Source organism: Puccinia triticina, chromosome 6A (assembly GCF_026914185.1).
Source record: "Puccinia triticina chromosome 6A, complete sequence".
NCBI lineage: Eukaryota > Fungi > Basidiomycota > Pucciniomycetes > Pucciniales > Pucciniaceae > Puccinia > Puccinia triticina.
The window spans coordinates 5,934,280-5,956,443 of record NC_070563.1 but is presented as its reverse complement, the minus strand read 5'-3'; the positions used below and the strand labels follow the sequence as shown (position 1 = coordinate 5,956,443).

Sequence of the window (22,164 nt, the reverse complement as noted above, 5' to 3'; positions counted from 1 at the left end):
AATCAAACCGAGTTTGGAGTCGATACCCGTGCCGCGCCTGTGCTGACGCGACGTGTTCCTTATCGTCAGGTTCATATCCTTATACCCTTCTCCCTTTCATTGCACAAATCTTCTTGTCTCCAACGCACATTCACTTCATATCCGCACATTCTCAACCCTCACCGCCGTCTACAACCTGAGCCAATCAACCACTTCATACTTCCTCGCCAGCCACTTTCCCCGGTGCTACTTCATCCTCAAAGTGAGTGCTCCGGGCAGTTCTTGGGCGTGAATAAACAAGCAGAAGAAACTAATCTTTCCATGGGTGGACGGGCGTATACAGATGAAGATCTACGGATCCCAGTCGACGGCTCCATCTGGATCTCCCAGACCCACAACAAGCCCAACCTCAATTAAGCGTACCGGAAGAGCGCTGGGGCGTCTATCTGATCTTCAGTGCGAGCCAGAGCGGGGCCTTCTTTGGCTATGCGCGATTGGTCGGGCCGATCTCGGGAGGGAACGTCCGGGGCCGCCGCAAGTCGCTCGCGCCCAGGTCGCCCCCGACGGCGACGACACTCTTGGGAGGCGCCAAGGAGCTTTCTGGATGCACTTGCAGCGCTTCCATTGGTACCACCACCGCAGCCAGGAAGCAAGGTTTGGCGACCTCCCCAGCTGCGCCTCGCCCCGTGCCCTCTCTTCCCTCCTCCCCGATACCCCCTGCCCGTCCCCTGGCCCGGCTAGCCAGTCAGACGCTCCCTGCCGATCCTCGGCGGTCCCAAACCGACGCCCATCGATGGCACTGGGAATCCGCCCCCCTCCCTCCAGACCATCTCCAACAACTCCTCCTTCCCATCACCTCCCCCGGCCTCTTACACCCACACCCAGTGCGCCTCCTCCGCCCTCCTGGCTGCCCCGCTTGCCGACTTCGACAACCCGAGTCAGCCGCGAACCCTTCCTGTTTCTTACGATGCCAACAAAGACATCGACCACGACAAGGAGGAGGAGGACAGGTTGATGTCTGCCGCGGAGCCAGGCCACATCGTCTCCATCCCCTTCACTAACCAACGTGCCACGGTAAGTTTTTTGCACGTATGTGTTATGCCGTGCTTGCCTCAATTTTGTCACCGCGCCCTGCTCACACCCAGGCAGCAACTGAACCCAACTAATCTGACCGCGCAGCTAGCCCAAATTGCTCCCAGCCCTGCTCACTAACTGCTCAGGGCTCCACCGCGCGACACCTCCCCCCTATTAGAAGCCGCGGACTCTATTGGTTCAACCTCTCCCTCTCCACAACTTGTCCCACCTCGCCAATCGCGCCAAACCAACATACCACTCACAGCTTTGTTCCGTTACCAGTTACCCAACACTTTCCCTAGCCCTGTTTCCCCGCTTTGCCTTCTTGTCAACCCCCCCTGAAATCAAACTGAGTTTGATAAAATAACCTTCCAGCTAGATCAATGATACTTATTGAGCATCAGATCATCAAGCGCCTGAAAGGAAGGCTAAAAGGAACATTTTAGGTTGGGACTGATGCTTTTTTTCTGAATATGAGGTATACAAGCTTTTATCTACTAAATACATGTTTGTTCAGACAGCAGTTGTGTGATATGCATAAGGAAATGCATATGTAACATGCAAGAGAAAATATTATTGAAAAGTGATGAGACATGGGGAAAAGGAATCTGAGCCAAGATCCAATTAACAAAATATTTTAACAGAAAGGGGGGTGACCAACCCAGACCACCAAATGATTGCTTAATGGTTTCTCTGCTTGCTATCCAAATCAAATTTGATCAGATCAAAATCTATAACACATGGTTGAAGTTTTACCAATCACAAGTCTGTGCTGAACTGGACCACTTAGGCTCTGTTTTCTAGCTGTATATTGCAAGTGTAAATGTAATGTTACATAAAATAATGCTACCACCCAATCAAGTTGACCAAAGCCTCATCAGTGTCACAATAGTTTGCATTATGATCATTATTGCCCTTGCCATATGTCAATGACAAACAGGCCTTATTCATTAACACTTGCTTAACATTAACCAAATATTGCCCTTCCTATCCTGGCCCCCAACTCTAATTCTACTTCAAAGGAATAGCTTGGTCTTAAGGGTTAAAATACCTGCAGCGGCGTAGCCGCCTTGGCCTCTAGTGTAACTGATTACATGGTGTTTGTTGTGTGTGTGGAACTGAACCATCAGGTGGTTGTAACTTCTTATCCAGAGGGTTGGAGGCATGTTGTCCATGGGTAGTTTTTACTGTTTAATCTGGTGGCAAAGCTGTATTGAGTGATTTATGAGTTTATGTATGAGAAACAATAGAATTTTGAAATGTGCTAGATGAGTAACCATAAAGCATACCACAATGCACACCACAACCCCAATTGGTCAATTTTCACCAGTAGTCAATAGAGAGAAATGTTGGGTGACCCCCTCTATGGCTCTACCTCTGTACATAAATGAAGTGTACAAAATAAAATCAGACAATTTGTTGATGGTAGACAGGATATTGAGGTCCATTCTCTGAAAGAGCCAACCATCCATCACATTCTCATTCATCCATTTTTCAAAAGCACAAAATACTGATATTTATTACTATGGCATACATTTCAGTTTAAAGTGGGGCCAATTATTGATTATCACTCTCATTGACACAAACTGAGTCACCTGCATATTATCTGGTCACTTGTTCCAAACTTCTGATTTCAATGATATGAGGTCAAATATATAATGGGAGGGACTTCCCTCCAACCAGTGGCCATCCATCTGATCCCCTTTCTGCAAAGATGCCCCAATGAGTTAATGACATGCAGACATGAATACATCAGTGGATGGAACTTCAAGTTCCATCCACTGACATTGTGCGTGTGCAGCTCCCTGCATGCATTTTTACTAAAATGGAACCCCTGGCACCCGTCATGGGTCCGTGCAGGCGCATAGAATTATGTGCTGAAGGGTGGCGGGTACCCGCTGGCGGGTGCCAAGTTCCATCTCTAGATGGAAGATTGGACCAAGCTGGCCCCAGGCCATCTTACTGGAACAGATAAACTATTGCCACACAAAATCACCATATATCTTTTCTTCAGATGCAGATATTTTGAAGGGCTCAATTGTGGAGAATACCACTGCTTTTTTGTAAGTATTTAAATCCCTCGGTGTTGCTGATGAGCTGCTTTGCTTTGTGCTCATATAGATATAGGTGTGTGTTTGGGTATGGCCAGTTGTAAAAAGACATGTGGCCAAGCATCTCTGACAAAATCAAGAGAGTACGGCTTATTTTGGCTTTGGAGTATTGGGGGGAAATGCAATGCCCCCAAATCACCCCCCATTCCAAGTATGCATATGCAGTCATTTGCTGCGAAGCTCCGGCGGGCCAACCCGGCCCACATCCCGTCTCTCCCGTGCCCCCTTGAGCGCCCCATTGCCAGTGAAACCAACAGTGGTTAGTTACAATAACAGTTACTATCAGTTTTTATTCTCCTTCAGTCTTTAATTTAAAATTCAGAACCACCTAATGATTTTTTTAAGCTAGATCAAGAAGTCATACCTCTCCTCTAATAATTGGTGAAATAATTTTCTATTTTTGTAAAAAGACTGCCTGGATATCCTTGATTACACTTCCAGTTTTTAGTTACTGGTTTTAGTTACTAGTAACTGCAAAATTTGACACGGAATAAGGGATATCAATTCATTCTTTTGACAAAAATGGAAAATTCTTTCACCAATTTTTAGAGGAGAGCTCTGACTTCTTGATTGTGCTGACAGAATATTTTATTTGGTTCCTAATTTTGAATAGAAGACCAGAGAAGAGGATTCATGGTTATTGTAACTACCCACCGTTGGTGAAACCACACCTAAGTCGTCATTTACCGCTGGGCGGCAGTCATATTGGTTGACCAACCCACGAATCCCACGCGTCCGCATGGGTCCCCACAATGCGCACCATGTGCTGCGAGCCCTATGACCCCCAGATGAGCTGAGGCCGCTCCAGACGCCATCCTGCGGCTGAACAACGCCGAAGGCGTCCCAAATTATGCCCCTGCGACCTCCACACCCATATAATGAAAGGCCAATGGGGAACCCCCCCCCCTCCCCCCCCCCCAAGGCGAGCTCACTCTACCCACGAGCCGGCATGAAGGCGGCTATGAGGGTGACTATGCGCCGACCAGCCACACATCATGACGAGCGTCGGCTCCTCGCCACGCCCGGTTGTGTCCAGGGCGACCCTGGAGAAGCATCTCCAAGTCGCCCATCAGAAGCCTTGGCCGTTATGACGCCAATCTGTGGCATCTCTCAGGTGGTTCCAGGACGTCACAGTTGGGCGCTCTGAGGGCGTCCCCGCCGGGCTGGGCCGCGGGGACACCCTGAGGCATGCCAATTGGGCGTCAAGTTTGGCCCGCTGTGTAAGGGTGAGCTGCATGGAGACGAGAGTATACAGGTGTCTCGCGTCCGGATTCTGAATTGGTTTGGTCACCGTGGAGTTGTTTACGGTTACGGCGCCGCGGCGTGGCATTTGCAAAGAAGACAACCCAATTTCTGGCCTGGGGAGGATGTGAGTGCCTGAGTCGAGCAGTGGTGTAGCCAATATCTTAAAACCCGGATAGGCTGGCGGGTTCTTGTTTCCCCAGGGCAATTGGAGATGCTGCACTTCCAGCTATCTATTGCCCTCAAACCCTCCGCTGTTGTGCGGGCGCAGTTTGAGGGGCAAATAGTGGGACCCCCACTGGTCAATGACAATAGCCTTTGCTGCAGGCCAGGGGCCTCACATCCAACCTTTTTGACCCGCGTGCTTGACGCAGGCTGTAGGTTGAGCCTGGGGGCACAGCACTGCTGATGTTGGAAGGCTAGGTTAATAATTTAGAGAGCTACATTTTTTTTGTTCTTGATTCATATTGATTGTTGCGGATTTTGCATTGTTTTTTGGTCCCATGATTTTTTTTTTCTCCAATTTTTTGTATTTACAGGGGGAAACAATTTTTTAGGGTTCTGGCAAATCTGTGTCTTTAATGAACTTGGATGTACGGCCAGAGGGCTGGGTAAGGCTAATAAAAGGAATCAGACAAGAGTTTCCAATCAGAGAGATAACATACAACAAAGAGAAGAAAGAGAGACCAATGCCTTTCTTGGAAACTGTCCAAGTGGATGGTGACTTACTGTAGGGATTCAATTCAGGATCTGGAGTGGAGTCCAGATGGGGAAATCACATCATCCTGTCTCTAGTTCCAAGTTTCTGTACTTGGTTTGCCACCCTTTCTTGATGTTGTTTTACAAAAACATATCTTGCGGGTCGTCATGTGACAGCCTAATCCAATTTCTGTGGATTCTATTCTTAAGATTTTTTTTTTGGTTGGGGTCTTTCAGGCAGAAGCTACCATTCAGAGTCTGGTTTCAATTGAGCACAACTCAAGTTCAAGTTGTATGGCCAAATGAATGACAAGTCTAATGTCATGGCCATTTTTTCCTCAATGAAGTCAGATGTTGCCACCAAGCTCTCTCAAGAAAATTGGCACCACCGGCTTAATTGGCTGGGTCAAGGTTATCCCTGTTAAACTGGCATGAACTCAACCAATTTAAACTTGGTTGATCTCCCCTGATGACATATAAATCCAAGGTACCCCCCTTGGGTTTATGTTTCATGGGATGAGATCAACCCATTTTAAATTGGTTGAGTGCATCACAGTCAAACTGGGATGAAGTCATCCCAGCCAAATATGCTGACAGTATGGATTGTTCTTACTACTAACCTCTGGACCTATTCTAATCAAAACAGTTACATGGTAATTACTGCCCATTTCTAGACACCTGACTGGAAACTGGTCAAACAAATCATTTTTTTCAAAATCTTTCCCTCAGCGCACACTGGATTTGCAATATTTGAACAGCTTATGTATCACAACCATGCTCAAATAGAAACTCCAAAACAAAGTATCCTTTATAACTGTTGAAAATGCAAGCTCTAAAAATGTTGCGGTGAAACAACTCCAAAATGTACTCTTCATAGATCATGTGGACTTGGCTTTAAATTTGAATGTCCAATTTTCCATATTCAATGCTTTCCAAAGATGGCCTCTCAAACACCTCTTCATCCATTGAAAAAATAATTTCTGGTGTATGCTATATCAAGTCAATGTAAGTACTCCCGTTGGGAGTCCTTTTCTGCTTGTTGAGAGGGGCACAAAGGGGAATGCAAGAGCCTCAAGAGGCAGATTCTAGATCACGGGTCTGTATTAACTGGGCTTCAATTGAGGGCTAGCCGGGAGAGATGTGAAGGGCAAGTTCTCTCTGTGAGTATATACAACTGTGAATATCAGAAGGAAAAGAAGAAGCTTACCTAGCTGGGTGAGATCTCTTCCGGCTAGCAGATGGAAGGGAATGTAGACTAAATATCAGGTGGATTATCTAATCTAGTGATAGCTATGTGAAATCTTTGTGAGACCCCAAAGGAGGGGGCTTACGGTTAACCCCTGCAAGAAAGCAACTATTCAAAGAAGCCATTGAGATTTTGTCCATGAATCTGATAGCATGGCCATGCACTGACTCAATGGAGTTCTACCTACCTGATGATCAAGTCATTCCTACCTTAGCTGCATACCAGACTTTTTCCATGTAGGATGCAAACTATCTCTTTAAACCATTGGACAGGGAATGGGCTCAGCTGGAGATACTTTTCAAATTCTTGAGTATGTTCCATGCAGGTGAGCAAACACAGTGTTTTGTGTTTAAATTTCTTCATCACTGACATCAATGATTGATCTTTTGATTCAGAATCTTTGGAACTTGGTGGAACCAAATATCCAACTGCCACATTGGTGTTCAAATACTTCAAACAAATTCACCATGGAATACTTGATGGAAAAAACAGTGAACACAACAAAATATTTTTTTGAAGTATTGGGATGGCATGCAGAAGTTTGTTTCTATCACACAGATATTTGACCCGCACTACAAAACCAAACTCATGGAATTCTTGCTAAAGGAGGAGCTTGGATCAAGTGCAGTGGCCAAAAAATCTTCCTTGGCCAAGGATAATTTGTACAGCGGGTTCCCCAGTGTCAGCCTTAGATTCAATGTAGCTGACCTAAAGTCTGCCTTTATCAGTTATTTCTACATGAATTGTCTTATAACTTGTCATGATCAAGATTTAAGCTTGATTTGACATCAGATTCTTTTTTATCATGCAGTTCCAACCCTATTCTTCACTGACTACTTTTCAATAGCTCCACTCCATGGTTTTCTGCGTTTCTGGTGTGACATGGAATTTGGCTGCACAGTGAAGCCCTCAACCACATGTACACATGTGATTATGTCAGCCAACCTTGAAAATTTTAGAATTCAGGATCCCCCATGCAGAAGGAGGATCCACAGACTTCATCATCAAGAAGAGTAAAGACTCCCCTCGATGAACGGAGCAAACCGTTCATCACTCCTCTTGTTGAACAGTTTGCTCCGGTCATTGAGGGAGTGTTTCTCCTCTTGGTGACCGGAGCAGACCCAGTCATGAAGACTTGATCCCCTCAATGACTGGGTCTGCTCTGGTCACCAAGAGGAAAGCACACCTCTTGATGAGTGGAACTGTCCCAGCCATTGAGAGGAGTGAAGACTCCCTTGATGAGCAGAACCCTCCCAGTCATTGAGAGGAGTAAAAACTCCCTCAATGGCCAAAGTCAAGAGTATTACCTAATCCCCTTGATGACCAAAACGGTCCTGGTTATCAAGAGGAGCAAACACTGGGGGTTACAATCTCCCCCCCTATGAAAAAGGAAGAAGTAACAAGGAAGAAGAAGAAAAAAGAGGAAGGAGAAATAGCAGCTGAGATAGGCTGGGAAGAGAAGGGGCCTGGGCAAGGTTGGTACCGTTGAGGGATATTATGGTGAATTTGTGGTGGTCAAGAAGTTTGGTGGTTGATGTTGTGGCGATGGTGGGGCAGGATGGTTCTTGAAGCGGGCGGGGAAAAGGAGAAGACTGGGTGTTTGGATGTTGTGGAAAGGAAAGATAAGAAAAAGCGGGAAGGAGGACTGGGACAGACAGAGAGAGGACTGGGGCAGGCAGAAAGGCCAACAGAAGACCAGGGCAGACAGACAGAGGAGGGGGGAAGGTATGGAAGGGAAAGGCGGGGCTGGGGGTCAGTGGAGGTGCCAGAGAACAAGAATGAATTCCGGGATCAGTTATTGTGCTGGTGGGAGTGCTGAGTATGAAATCGTTCCTCTTCATCATTGAATTTGCCCATGAGTCGGAGGTATTCCTCATCATTGAGTTTGAGGTGCTGATTTGCATGATTTGGAAACAGAGCAGTGTTCACATACACTGCATCAACAGCAGTGCTGGGGGTAAGGTCATTTATGGTGCTGATGGTTGTCACAGAGGCTTGGTCAAGCATGGGGAACAGGTTGTCTTGCAAGAGATTGAGGATGATGGATTTGATCATGGGTGAGCTGGATGGGGTGCTGGGTGGTAGTTGAGAAGTTGAGAGAAGCGATGTCAGGGACAGGGAAGGCCTGCTTTGAGGGGGCAGCAAAATGTTGTCAGATGGAGATGGTGGGCGGGATGGGAGGCTCAGGGGGGCAGAGGAGGTACAGCTGGGCGGTGAGAGGCAGTTGAGATGGGGAAGTCCATTGGGACGGGCGGGGAGACCGGTGGAGTCAGAAACAAGGGGGAGACGGGTTGGGGGGTAGCTGTTGGTGGGTCCGATTGTGCCAAACAGACAAATGAGCGGTGGCCTGTTTCAGGAGATTTAACAGATGTTGTGGGGATGGGCGTGCTGGGTAGGACGGGGCGGTACAGGTAGGACAAGATGGGATGGGCAGGACGGGACGGGGTGGTGGTTGAGTGCGGCTGTGGTCCGTGTTTTGCAGTAGAGTTGTTTGGGGAGGATGGTCGCCTGGAGTCTGGCGGTGGATTTGGCATTGGGAAAGGGAAGGAGAAAGGGCAGGGGCCAGATGATTGGGGATGGGAGCGGAGAGGGCAGGCACTGGAAAATTGAGAAGGCACGGGGCGGGGTGGTGGCCTCGACGGGCTGCTAGAGTAGGGCGGGTCTGATGATGAGCGAGCTGGGCGACAGGGTGATGCAGGCGCTGAGCAAGAGCGAGTGCTGCTGCTGCTTCTTTTCGGCGGCGGATTTCTTGGCAATTGACCAGCCTGGATGAACGGGAGAGGGCAGATATGGGTGCTGGTGGAGGAAGAGCTGGACGATAAGGGGCTTGAATGGATGGAGGAGCCTCGGCTGGCAGAGGTTTTCTTTGCCGGCGGGGAGAGCGTGAGGGCGGCGAGACTGGGGAGGATGAGATTGAGGCTGAGCGGGGCGTCAAGCCAGATGTGGTGGATGGAGCCGACGAGCGTGTTGGGGGTGTTGGAGATCAATCGGAGGGTAAGGATGGAAGGTGTTTGGGGTTGGTGTCGTGGAAGCAGGGTGTTGAGACGGGGGCAGAGGAAGAAGGGACAGCAGTGGCATTACTGTTGTACAGTAAGGACGGAGAGGGGGACCCGTGTCGGCGAGGCAGAATGATTGCGTGGTTGCTTCTGAATAGATTCCCGTGTGGCCAGCTGCGCAATAGCAATTGTTGTACTTCCTTGGATACTAGGGGTTGCAGCCCCCAATCGATTGAATACCTGAATGATCCGGCCGGCGGTATTGCTTGTGGTGTTTTTCTGGGAACAGGGAATGTGTTGGGGCGATTCTGTAGGTCGGTGATGAGTCCCGGTGGCATCAATGTTCCTAATAAGAGTCGCATTTGATCCTCCAGATGACCAAGCCGCTCCTCGCCCTTGGAAATGCGATTGGGGTGGACACACGCCGAGTTAGGGTTGAGATTGTTGGTCCTGCCGGCTGGTGGCTGGACAACATGTTTCAGGTTAGAAGCCTCCGGTTTGCAGTGCTCGGGTTGGCGTAGGCTGAGGTTCTTGGCGTGTTGACAGGTAGGACACTGCTGAACATAAATCTTGATTTTGTCACACATGTGCGGCCAAAAGAAGGTACAACGCAAATCGCGAAGCAGCTTGAGGAAACCCGGGTGTCCCATCTTCGAATCTGTTCTACTAATCAGTTCAAGACGGAGTGCGGAATCCACTGGGAGAACCAGGCGGCCATGTACAAAAAGGAACCCATTGATTGTTGTACAGTCATCGCGTGAAGAAACGGCCTTCTTGATCGCCAGGCAGCACAAGTCAGCCTTGTAGCCCAATAGGATCCTCTTCTTGAGTGTGTCGGAGAGTCTGGCAATCAGTGCAAGTTGTTGGGCAGACATCGACAAGGATGTAAGGGTCCCAATGGGAGTCAGGGGAGCAGGGCGCACGGCAAGGTACGAGCAAGAAGGTTGGGCCGGGAAAGGGGATCCCAAAGTTGTAGTGGCAGGTCTTGATGGATCTTTGGAGAAGGCAAAAACAGGGAGAGCAGACCAAGGTCGGGCGGACCGACAGAGCAGGCAAAGGGTTGGCGGAAAAATTTGAAGGGACCGGGCAGATTGAGTTGGTTCAAGAAAAAAAAAGTGTAAGAGCCCACGATAGGGGGCTCTTCACTGGGAACGGGAAAGGCTGAGCCTTCAGAGCTTTCTAGAACCAACAATGGTGTGGATTGCAGAAACCTAGCTCAGGAGAGATGGAAGGAGCATCTCTGCTTAAGGACTATCTACAAGGGTTCTGAGAAGAAGGAGGAGAGGAAGAGAGAGAGAAAGGAAACTGGGCAGACTCACCTAGCTCAGGAGAGATGGAAGGAGCATCTCTGCTGAGCTAGGAGGGACAGGGGAACTGCTGGACTAAGTGCGGGTCCAAATGGGATCCTGTGATCCTTCTTGTGACATCCCCAAGGGGGGGGTTACACTCTGTTTCTTGACTGTTTTCTCTCCCTGTTTGCTTTTGCTCTTCTCTTTTGATCACATGTACATCATCATATATGCAGACCTCTTATCCCAAGGATCCCTCTGATTGCATATCCTTCTTTTTCTGTGGTTTTTGTCAGTAGCAAACCACATAGGTTTTCCTTTAAAGAACCTTGACTATCCACAGAGAAATCTAAATAATTGTGGCTGATTAGACTTGTCTAACTCAGATACCTTCCATTGTGAGAAGAGGCTCTTTCAATCTCTAGCACAGCTTGTGTGAACCTGTGTCTCTAGAATGATAAAAGGAAAAAAGGAAAAAAGGAAAAAAGGAAAAAAGGAAAAAAGGAAAAAAGGAAAAAAGGAAAAAAGGAAAAAAGGAAAAAAGGAAAAAAGGAAAAAAAGGAAAAAAAGGAAAAAAGGAAAAAAGGAAAAAAGGAAAAAAGGAAAAAAGGAAAAAAGGAAAAAAAGGAAAAAAGGAAAAAAAGGAAAAAAGGAAAAAAGGAAAAAAGGAAAAAAGGAAAAAAGGAAAAAAGGAAAAAAGGAAAAAAGGAAAAAAGGAAAAAAGGAAAAAAGGAAAAAAGGAAAAAAGGAAAAAAGGAAAAAAGGAAAAAAGGTGGGCACTGCTTGTATTTCTTGGGATAAAGAACTACAAAAAGAGAGAAGGGAAGAGAGAGAGAGAAAAAGAGAGAAAGAGAAAGATATGATCTGGAGGGGGTCTATCTACTCTTTGTAAGAGGATCCTCAAAGTCAACTTGAAGAACCTGGAAAAGCTTTAAGGAAAGCTGTGCCAGACCAACAGGGGCTACAGCCAATGGTGTATCCGCTGCGCTGCATATAGCGCAGCAATTTTTTGGGTTGCTGCGCTACACACAGCGGGAAGATTGCTGCGCTACCCGCTTTTTGATTTTCCTGGAAAAAAAAATCAAAAAATAGCGCGCTAAAGAAGCAGTCAGTGCCGCTTTTCTCTATGCCATGTGGGATCCAAAAAAAAAAGGAAAAAGGGTTTAACATACATAAAAACATGTTTAGAACATAAAACTGTTCCGCTATCTGCTAATTTAGTGGGTAGCGTAGCAAATTCTTGCTTTTGCTGCGCTTTTGCTAATGGCCCTGGGAGTGTAGCGGACAATTGCTGCGCGTAACGAGTAGCGCAGCGGTTTTCTCGCTGCGCGTAACGAGTAGCGCAGCGGTGTTCTCGCTGCGCTATCGCTTTTTGGTCTGGTCACGTAGCGGTCAACCGCTGCGCTACGGTAAAAGGCAGCTTTTTTTAGCGTAGCGTAGCGGTCAACCGCTGCGCTAAGCTAAAAGGCCGCTTTTTTTTAAGCGTAGCGCAGCGGACACACCGTTGACTACAGCCTCCGCGTGCACCAAGGAAAGGGTGGGGGGACACAGAATAGTAAAATAACCTGCTCTGATTTTTGTGAAGTGACAAACTAAAGGTTGTATTTCGAGTAAGTTTATGATGATAGCGAGAAATACACAAAAGAAAAATAAAAGTACCTAAAGGCAAGAGACAACAAGAGGTCGGTGGACAAGGAGAAGAAAGGACAATACAGGATACAAAGTAGGAAAGAAGCAGAACTGAAAAGAGTGAATGTCAATGTCGGTCAGTCAAGAAAGTTCTTCTGAGATACACATACAGGTCTATTGAGCTACTTGAGGCGGATCGTCTTGATGGTCGGCAGCTTGTCAATAGGAAGGGAAAGAGACTTCGCAAATAGAATACTGGAGGAAGTCGATGGAAAAGGATCTTCTGAAGATTGAGAGCAGAGCAAATAAGAAAAGGAGATCAAAGTATGATGATATTGATAATGGAGGAACAGCTGATATTGTGATGAAGTGATGAATGGAGTAAAAGCTATAAGGCAACAAATGATGTTGCAGGTTCCCCCAAAGGAAAAAGTCAAAGGTGTGAATAAGCGACAAGTTTATATATGAGGGATTCAAAGGTGGAGAGGATCAAGCGGAGTTCTTGCGGGAGAGACTCAAGAGTCATAGCAAAGGTTTGATCGAAATGATGTCATTTTGAAGGAACAAGATTTGAAGTATGAGGACCAAGCTTTGGAGTATGAGGTCGAGCTTTGGAGTACTAGAGGGATGAAGCACTAACATCAACAATTTTTAGACTGGGTCTAGGATTAACAGAGTACCATTGATCTTGAGTGGGTTTGAGGTGAAAAGGAATAAAGAAGAAACATTCAAGAGACACAGAGTGTCACTCTGGATAAGCAAGTTTCAAAGAAAGAGTATAATAGCGGGATTCAAAGTAGACCCGTGCATGCCAGTTGCAAGGCAAGGCAAGCCGGCGTTCAACTCAAATGTTGAACGTCGACTTGCAGTCTCCCCACAAAACTGGATTATGCAAAGTGACCTGCATGCACGCGCGGGTCTACTCTGGAACCCCCTAATTGATGTCAATATCCTAGGCGCCCTTGATGGTAGGTGTACTGGGAGCATGGTATCTCTTTGGTGGTGATCCTGGGTTATCTGGGGTGTGTTCTGGTTGTCTGAAGTCTGTGGATCCTCCAGCTGCATAGAAGATCCTGAATCCAAAAATTTCAAGTTGGATGACATAATCACACATTTCCATGTGGTTTGGAGCGCTCAGGCATGCCTACATGGCGCTGCAGCACATGTGTGTCACAAACCACAAACTCTATGAAGGAGCAGAGATATTGGAAAGTGATCAGTGGACAATAGGCTCAAAATTGCATGAGAAATCAGAATCTGAAGTCAAACCCACCTTAAGTCTTAATTTTGAAAATATATAAACACATTTAGGTATAAAATCAAGATAAAAGGCAGTTTTAGGTCAACTGTGTTGACTTTAAGGCTGACAGCTTGGCAGCACTCCCTTAAGGAGTAGCATTGCTAGTGGATGTTAGTTCTCACCTACAGGTCCACAGAACCTTGATTATCATCTCTCAGATATTTTCTTTCTTTCTCTCTTTTTCTCTATCACTGTTTGTTATTTCTTTATCCCAAGAAATCCAAGCAGTGCCCACCCATTTTTCTTGTGTCCTGCTTTCACATAAGAGCCACAGGATCACAACCAGATACAGCAAGAGTGGGAATTCCAAGAACAGCTTTATTTCTCATTCAGCAGAAGGAACCAAGGTCAAATGCCTCAGCAAAGATTCTGACAAGTATTGCTTCAAATTTTATCTAGCTGGTAAAAAAACAAATTGAATTGTTTCTGCCACATCCAAAATTGAGTTATACCTTCAGGAGCTGAACTCAGCCAGACTCTCCTCCATTTCAAATATATATGAATTCAAGTCCTTGTTGTATTTTATATCTAGCCACTTGTTCCAGACCTGGAACACAGAAAGTAGAGATTCTGATGCATAGATGGTCTTGATGTCCGTCCAAATTGCATGTGGGTCTTGCTTGTTCTTGTCGTTTATTACACTTGTGAAGATGGTGTTGGAGATTGCTTTGCTAAGGATACTGCACGTTTGTAGTGAGCCAGCAGTTGAAATAGAAGCAAACAGAGCCCCAAAGTTTGACTTGCTAGAATGGTGGAAGGTGAAAAACCTTTTATTTCTAACACTTGCCAAAATTTCAGAGACCATTCTCATGGCCCCTATGACCTCAATAGCTTCCAAATCTGACTTTACAGCCAGAGGTTGTATACTTTGGTTTTTGAAGCAATCTTGCCCTCCTGTCAAGGCTTTGGTTTGCGGTCAATACTGGATTAATAATGGGTCCAAGGAGGAAAATGATGATTATTCGTGATTTCTTTTCTCCCACTTTTTTTCTATATACACTAGGGAAAAGTGGTGGTTCAGAACTTGAGAACAAGGGTGGGCAGTTACGTTACGGTATGTTACGGAGGGCTAATTGGATACCGTAACTTTTTTTTAGGTATCCAAATTAGCCATTTGGGTAACGTGACATTTTTTTTTAGTAACATAATGTTAAAGTAACTTTTTTTTATTTTTGAGCTTGGAAGGTTTTGGATAACACAACTTTTTTGGGGTGAAAAGCTTTGTTCCATATTTTTCAACACATTTTGAATAATCTAAGTATATTAAAGACACACTTTCACAGAAATTTAGATCAAGGGTTTCCCCTGTGAATCTTTCAAAAAAGCTAAGACAAGTAGGTACATACAAATTGAGATCAATGGTTACCCCTGAAATAGATTACAAATACAAACATGGTTTATTTACAACAAATAGTTAGGTTTTAATATAAAGTTTTTAGAGTTTAAAGTTAAAGGTAAATTGAGAGTAGCCCCCAAACATAAACACCTCAGACTGACCCCCCAGCCCATGAAGCATGGGTAAAAAGGGGCCGGATTTAACCCCCTTGGGCCTGTTCCAAATGGAAGGGGATGGCTCATTTCTCAGCCAGTGCAATTGCAACAGGGGAGAAACAAGCAGCTGTGAGGTTATCACATCTGTGAACGGGTTCTCTTTTATATTAATCTGTGGTTTCCCTATTCAAATGTGAAGCAAAAGGTCAACTAGCAAGCCTCATCTCCATTGGTAACAATGTAAAACGGTTGGATTCAAACTCCTTGGATGGTGTGTTTCAACTTACCCATTTGTATACCTGCTGCTTAGGCTGAAACCCAAACAACGGTGAGTTGAATCTTTTCTGAATAGATGTCAAACCTTTGGCGTTACAATGCGGCAGGGCAAGACCCCTCTCAGAGATGTATGGTTTGAGCTAACTTATCTAAGTCCCTCTCTTTGTGGAAGGGGGACGCCGTTGGAGGAACTTATACACTAAGTGGACCCCGCGGCCTGAGAGAATCAGGAACTTGGCCTTTTTCAATCATGTGTAGCTTCATCACATCACATTATGTGATTGAGTTGTAGGGGAACAAAAGATGCAGAACATCAAGGAGAATTTTTCCACCTATTGTCCTATTTTTAGGGATATGTAATGACATTCAAATGTCTTTTTTTGCAACTTCATCTAGTTGGCTGTATCCCATATCACACATGTTGCACTGTACAGAATCTGGAATCCATGATGTTACAACTCTGATTACAGCTCAACAAGAGGTGTTGAGGATGGTAAAAAATAGTAGAAAGATAGGGACAGCTTGGGCCATCCCAGAAATGTAAACAATTTCAAAAATGGTGCAGAGGCTCATGAGGGAGAGTGATTCTAAAAAATTCCCCACCAAAAGTCATAATTCTCTCAGGCCGCGGGGTCCACATAGCGCGTAAGTCCCTCCTTCGGAGGTCGCTTCGCTCCCCCAAGGAGGGAATTAGCTAAGTTAGGGTTTGAGCTTGGCCCACAAAATCCAAAGTGAGATTGCCCGCGCCCCCCGTTTCGAGGGGCTGAAACAAAGATTTGAATTTTTGGGATTGTCAAACCAAATGCCCAATCTTCCGTTCCTCTGTCATACGGGTTTGGTCGCCATGCAGATCATCTATTTGGTTGGTTCTTTAGCGGGTGAAAGAATTGTTTGTTTCAGTTTCTATCTCAAAGCCGGAGTGCAAGGAAGAACAGGCTAAGAGCTCAACCGCGGAGTCGGAGAACGCTGGACCAGGCAAAGCATGGTCAAGGTGCCAAGATAGCCTGCATGAGCCTCCACGAGGCACGTGATTTTTCAGTCCCAGCAGCCGCTGAGCCAAAGCCCGTCGGGCTGGGCTTCCCAACCATCTGTTGGCCCCAGATGGTTATGTAGAAGTTCCTGGTTTGGCGCCCGCCCCCGCCGACGGTCGCGTCTGCGCCATTGACCAGCTCCCAGCTGAGACTGCTCTCCGGCCCCGCAAGTGCTGCTGCTTGCCGCGGGTCCACTCCTCCGGACACCACCCTGTTCCCTCACCGAGCTCTCGCGCAGACTGGCCTGCAAGCATGCCGGGGCACTCAGCATGATCAAGGAGGAGCTGCTCATGGAACAATACTGGCCCATGTTGCCCACCATATTTGAAGTGCTTTCCTATTATCTTTGATGTACCCAACCGCCGCCCTCCCCGCCTCCTGCTTCCCCCTCTCTCCCATCTTATTGGCGGGTAGGCTGAGCCCTTTCTGTCCACCCTGTTGAACCTTGGATAGGCCTCCTCCGTGACATGCATTTTTCAGATCCTGTCTAGTCAAGTATATCACCTGCTGACATAAAATCTGAGTTACTGGGGTACATTTGATACAACTTGGGGGAAAAAAGTAAATTTCAGAAGACCCTCTTTCTCTGATCAAGTATAGAGAGGACAACAAAATCCCTCTTTAATGTTGGGCAAAATTGAGACTCACTCAGCACTGACAATTAGATTAAATTTCAAGAAAAAGGTTCTCACATGACTGGTCTATCTTAAACATTGTTGAGGATAATCCAGGTGGATTGATCTTATTAAGACATTGGTTATAAAATTATTTTTGGAATAGCAATAAGTAAATTTGTTCTTTGGAAAAGCTAAAACTACAACACAACAATAATCATGCTGAATTTCAAATTAATATATTCACCTGATTTTCAAGGGGGTGGGGGGGATTGAGGCCTCAGGGTGCAGCAGCATAGCCCCCTAGACAACTTCTATCCAACTTCAACCGGTGTTGACACAACTCCTCTTGAGTTGTTCTAAAGCTTGTGAAATTATGGGGGAATGCCCAGCCACTGTATCCTTGAGATTACAGCGGTGTAGCTGCCTTGTGCTCTAGTGAATTTAGCATGATGGTTAGTGCCTGCCTCTTGTATGGTTTGAAACATGCAGGTTGCAGTTTCAATCCTCACTGTTCACCTATTTTGACCTGACACCCTGGGAAGAAACTGGCATCAGTGGCTGTTTTACATTAGCTTGAGCCCAATACATACTCATATTGAACAAAAAAACCCACAAATTGTCATTTCCCTTGGAAAGTTACGGCTAAGTTACCCAAATTTGGGCAACCCTGTAACATAACCTGGTTTGTTGAAAACTTGTGGTTAACTTAACTAGAAAAAAAACACCCTTTTTCTGCGGAAGATATTGTGACTAAAATTAAGGTATTGTTACAGTTACATTCCCAATTACAGGTAACGTCACGGCCCACCCATGTTAAGAACATACACAGGAATTAGGTTTGCCAATGACCAATTTGCACTGGTCATCAAGATTTTTGCTGATGACTGGTACAACCCAGCCATAGAGGGGTCTGAGTACTCTCAATGACCGGTCAGACCTGTCATCAAGAGGTTTGAGTCTTGGTAACCGGACGGACTGGTCATCAAGAGGGTAGAGTCTTGGTAACTGGACGGACTGGTCATCAAGAGGCTAGAGTCTTGATTACCGGACCAACCGGTCATTGGCAAGTTTGAGGGTGATGCGGCACAGGTCAGGGGAGAGCTGTGCAGCTATAATATTGTTGATGGGTGTTGCCAGAGTTGGCAACCTTTATCAACAAAGGCCAAAATTGTTAACAATACCGGGTGATTTAATGACACCGGTGTGGATTTAGTGCAACCAATTATGCTGATGCTCTGACAGGATGATTTGATTTTCAAGGTATTGGTGCTTGGGGCTTTACAAAAAACAGTATTTGAATACTTAATTAACCGGAGCAAAGGTGTACTGCTGAGGTATGATTTGAGTTCTAGAGATTCTGCGCCTGGGATAGGAGATTAGGAAATGTACACAGCAGGAAAGAGAGCAAACTGTGATCACAAAGGCAGGAATTTCCAAAGCAGTGGGTTAAACTGATTGAATTTGTTGGTTTGTGCAGGTGCATTGTCCGCCAGGCAGAGCAAATTAGGAAATTTTAACAGCACCAAATACAGACAGATCCTGGTCATAAAAGCACTGTGACCTGAGGCTGAGGCGGTGAAAAGCATTGCAAAGTCAAAATAAAAGCAAAGCAAAGAACAGAACATAAAATTTAGCGGACGTGAAAGACAAAATCCAATGTGTACATGCATTGTTCCGGGCATGGTAAGTTGGGAATGTTCAGAAGGCAAAAAGAGGAAAAATGTGTTGGAAATACCAATGCCTGATGGGGCAGTCCAAATGTGCATGAAACAGAAAGTACAACAAATGCAAAGAACAAAAGAGGAGCAATTAAAAACAGATAATTGCGTGGATGATGTCTCTTTTTTTTTGGCAGCAGTTCCCCCTGGAACCTTTGACAAAAAAAAAAACATTATCAACGCAATCATCTGTACAAAGGCACAATTCCTGGGCAACAATAATTTGGACAAAGCCTATCAATACACCCAGCAGCCTTGGGGCATCCAGCTCTCCGTCAACGGCCTCCTTTTATGCCCCAAGAAATCCGTTTTGCCATGGTGCTGTGACATAAACAATAGCAGCGACTACATTTCAATACATTTTGCATTCAACTTCCTTTTTCACCAACCCTTTTCCAACTTCTTAATCAGGCAACTGGGAATGCTCCATCTACGCCGACTGCATTTCAATACTCCACACTCATCTCTTTTTGCAACTACTCATTTAGGTAACACATGCATCTTTTCATTCACTGTTTGTAATCACTGGATTGCTATGCACTTGATTCAACACCTACTGATTTTGTCCAAACGCTTGTCTCAGCTATTTTTCCACCTGCCCAAACAGGAATCACATTATTTTGGACTTGATTGCGTTTCAATACACTTTGTGATTACCTTCCTTGTGCATCTATTGACATCACATGATTGCTTTTGGTTTGGCTTACCCCTACCCACATTTTCCATCTCCTTGGTACATTGACTCTTCACTTTCCGCAAATGGCTAATATCATTTCTTTTTCACTTCCTTTATCCAGTGCAGATATGTTTTCTTTTTTCCGTAAGTCTTGGATTGCAACTCAATCCACCCAATCATGTGGTGGAAACTATGGCTTGGTCATTCTGCTCTCTCCAGAATATATTTTCTCATCCTTTATCCGGCGCGGAGTTGATCCTTTTCCAGTTATCACCGGCCAATACCCAAACCACCTAATCATGTGCTGATCTGCTATGATCACATGTTTTGCTCAATATCATGGACTCCTCAAATACATTTCCTTTCCTCGGGGTCCTGACCCACTGTGTAAGTCAATTTTGTTTTGTTGATCAATCTCTAATTACCGCGGATGTGCTTGAGACATGACTGATGATTTTTGACAAACGCATGGTTGGTACAACAGGTATCCACATGCTTTGACAAAAATCAGACCAAAGCACAGTTTGAGGGTGATCCTTTTGCGGACAGACAACTCTCAATCATCAGATTTTTTTTTCTTTTTATCTCACAAAAGTCTTTTATCAAAACTGACCCAGAAACAGACTGGAGGAGCTGGACAATATGCAAAAGTGGTTGAGCGGATTTTACCAATGGAGCGGGACAAGGAGACGGGAGAGGAGATAATGTATGAAAGCCGGGTCACCTGTGGGACGATTCCGGCGTTGTTTATCCCTGCGGTCAAGAAGCGCTTCAACGACGCCCTGCAGCGCGGAATCCTGACGGGCAATCGAGTAACCGGCTGCCACTTTAGACTCAAGGAGGGCGCCCACCACATCTTCAACTGCTCCGAACTCGCCGCCCAGGGTGCTTTCAGAGGGGCTTCCAAAACCGCTAACCCCGTCATCCTCAAACCTATCATGAAGGTTGAAATCACTGTCCTTATTGAGTTCTAAGGTAACATTATTGGTGCGTTCAATCAGCGTGGAGCTACCATAATCAACCCTGATGTAGGCATGGATAAAGTCGTCTTCATTGCCAAAGTCACATTGACCAAGATATTTGGATGTTCGTACAAACCCTTCCAGCATCAATTATCAGCCCTGCTTGATCATTGATATATTTGTTTACAATCAGTCCAGGTTTGGCATAAGGCCTGCTCCTGTTTGAATCTACATTGGCATTCGTCAACAACCACACCTTCTCAGTTCATTTTGTCTGCAGTCTCAGACCATTACCGGTTTGTGAAGGCAATTTGGAAAATATCAGGGTTTGACCAGCAAGCAGGCCGGAACTATAAACACAAAGGAGGCCGTCGAGTTTCATCGTGGACTGATTGGCGCGACTGAGCAACAATCACTCAATGGCACCTGTGAGGCGGAGCTTCAGCCTTCTGCTAGAGCTTGAGGAGCGGGGAAAGGAAGGCAGTGGTGCGTGCCCAGACTGTTGGTTCAAATTTTATTTTGATTGTACTCCTACTTGATAGCTCACTTCATCAAAGGGCAGTGGCATTTCTATCCACCCTTCCATATTCAATCCTTCCCAAATCAGGAGGGATGTGACTTTGTTCCCCGTGATTTAGTATCTCTTGGGGCAGGATTTGTTTGCTGGGCACTTGATGCCACATTTCAATACATGCTCCAGATATGATTTGAAGCAGAATCCCCATAGTTGCATACTCTATAACAAAGTAGTGGTATCTGCATGATCCATCACAAGGAATTTCTTATCCAGCTGAGCAGTGCTACATTTCACCATCAGGTCCCTGAGTTCTCCCGCTCTGAGATAATCAAGATATTTCCTCCTTCATGGTATTTAAAATATTGTGTTGGTCAATGGGAAATACATTAAAGCTCAATCAAACATAATTCCAGATGAACCAGCTGTGGAAGAAATTTCTTTCTATTTGCAGGTCTTCCATCTGAAGTATCTTTTCTAGCTCAATTATACATGTCATTGTTTTCAAATCTGAAATATTCCTGTGAAATTGAAATACGGATGTACTTCGCGCACTGCAAAAAACTCGTTGCGCACTGCAGGGGGCGTCCACTCGACGTCCCGGCCACAGTGCGCGGTAGCTCAAAACGCTTCGCGCACTGCACATGAAAAAGCTTGAAAATCCCCTTTTTTTTTCTGCCAGCTGGCAGAGGGGATTTTTCTTGCCCCTCCTCCATTTTCTTGGGGTATTTGGACCCCTCAGCATGACATAGAAAAAGGATGATAAAGAAATACAAAAACTAGGCAGAGCGCCTCCCCGGGGCGCACCCCCCGTGGATTTTCAACCTGCCAAAAGTCCATGGATCGGGTACACAGCCCCTCGAAAACAGAGTTCGAGGGGCAGAAGTACAGCCATTCTGGAAAAGCTTGCGGGCTCGAGGCCGAAAAAAGAATTTTTTTATTTCAGCCACAGGCCTGTACAGCTTCACTGTACAGGCAGTCAAAATCCCTTCGGGCGGCTGTTTGGCTTGATGAGGGTGCCGCGCTGACCACAGGGCAGGGGAGGGGGATGCGGCGAAGGGTTTGATCAGTTTAAAATTGGTCCAGGATTCCGATGGTCCAACCCTCAAGGCCCCAAAGTTAAAAACAAAGAAAGTAGTGATTTTCTTACAATCACATTACTGTATGCAGCCTGTCATACAGGGGCTATACAGGCTTTGAGGCTGAAAATAGCAGTCTGAAATTTGGGCCTACCCAACCGCAAGCTTTTCGAGAATGGCTGTACATACCCCATGACTTCGCCGTGCTGATGGCCGGCACAGGCTGGTCCCAGAG

The 22,164-nt window shown here is 45.8% G+C and overlaps 4 protein-coding genes across 4 annotated transcripts; 2 read left to right on the top strand and 2 right to left on the bottom strand.

Annotated features, from left to right (window-relative positions):
• Positions 1-583: 583 nt before the first annotated feature.
• On the top strand, positions 584-1,355 carry PtA15_6A674 (uncharacterized protein; the record flags this gene model as incomplete). The annotated part of the gene is made up of 3 exons (XM_053170404.1): positions 584-633; positions 729-1,053; positions 1,200-1,355. The coding sequence occupies 3 exons, from the start codon at positions 584-586 to the stop codon at positions 1,353-1,355; spliced, it is 531 nt and encodes a 176-aa protein (XP_053021599.1).
• Positions 1,356-8,350: 6,995 nt separating this feature from the next.
• On the bottom strand, positions 8,351-8,885 carry PtA15_6A673 (uncharacterized protein; the record flags this gene model as incomplete). Its single annotated transcript, XM_053170403.1, has 2 exons — positions 8,351-8,479; positions 8,556-8,885. 2 exons carry the CDS (start codon positions 8,883-8,885, stop codon positions 8,351-8,353), a joined length of 459 nt encoding a protein of 152 aa, XP_053021598.1.
• A 112-nt stretch (positions 8,886-8,997) lies between these two features.
• Positions 8,998-9,429, bottom strand: PtA15_6A672 (uncharacterized protein; the record flags this gene model as incomplete). Its single annotated transcript, XM_053170402.1, has 2 exons — positions 8,998-9,249; positions 9,316-9,429. The coding sequence occupies 2 exons, from the start codon at positions 9,427-9,429 to the stop codon at positions 8,998-9,000; spliced, it is 366 nt and encodes a 121-aa protein (XP_053021597.1).
• A 10,284-nt stretch (positions 9,430-19,713) lies between these two features.
• On the top strand, positions 19,714-20,348 carry PtA15_6A671 (uncharacterized protein; the record flags this gene model as incomplete). The annotated part of the gene is made up of 3 exons (XM_053170401.1): positions 19,714-19,761; positions 19,859-19,896; positions 19,970-20,348. The coding sequence occupies 3 exons, from the start codon at positions 19,714-19,716 to the stop codon at positions 20,346-20,348; spliced, it is 465 nt and encodes a 154-aa protein (XP_053021596.1).
• Between the last annotated feature and the right edge of the window lie 1,816 nt (positions 20,349-22,164).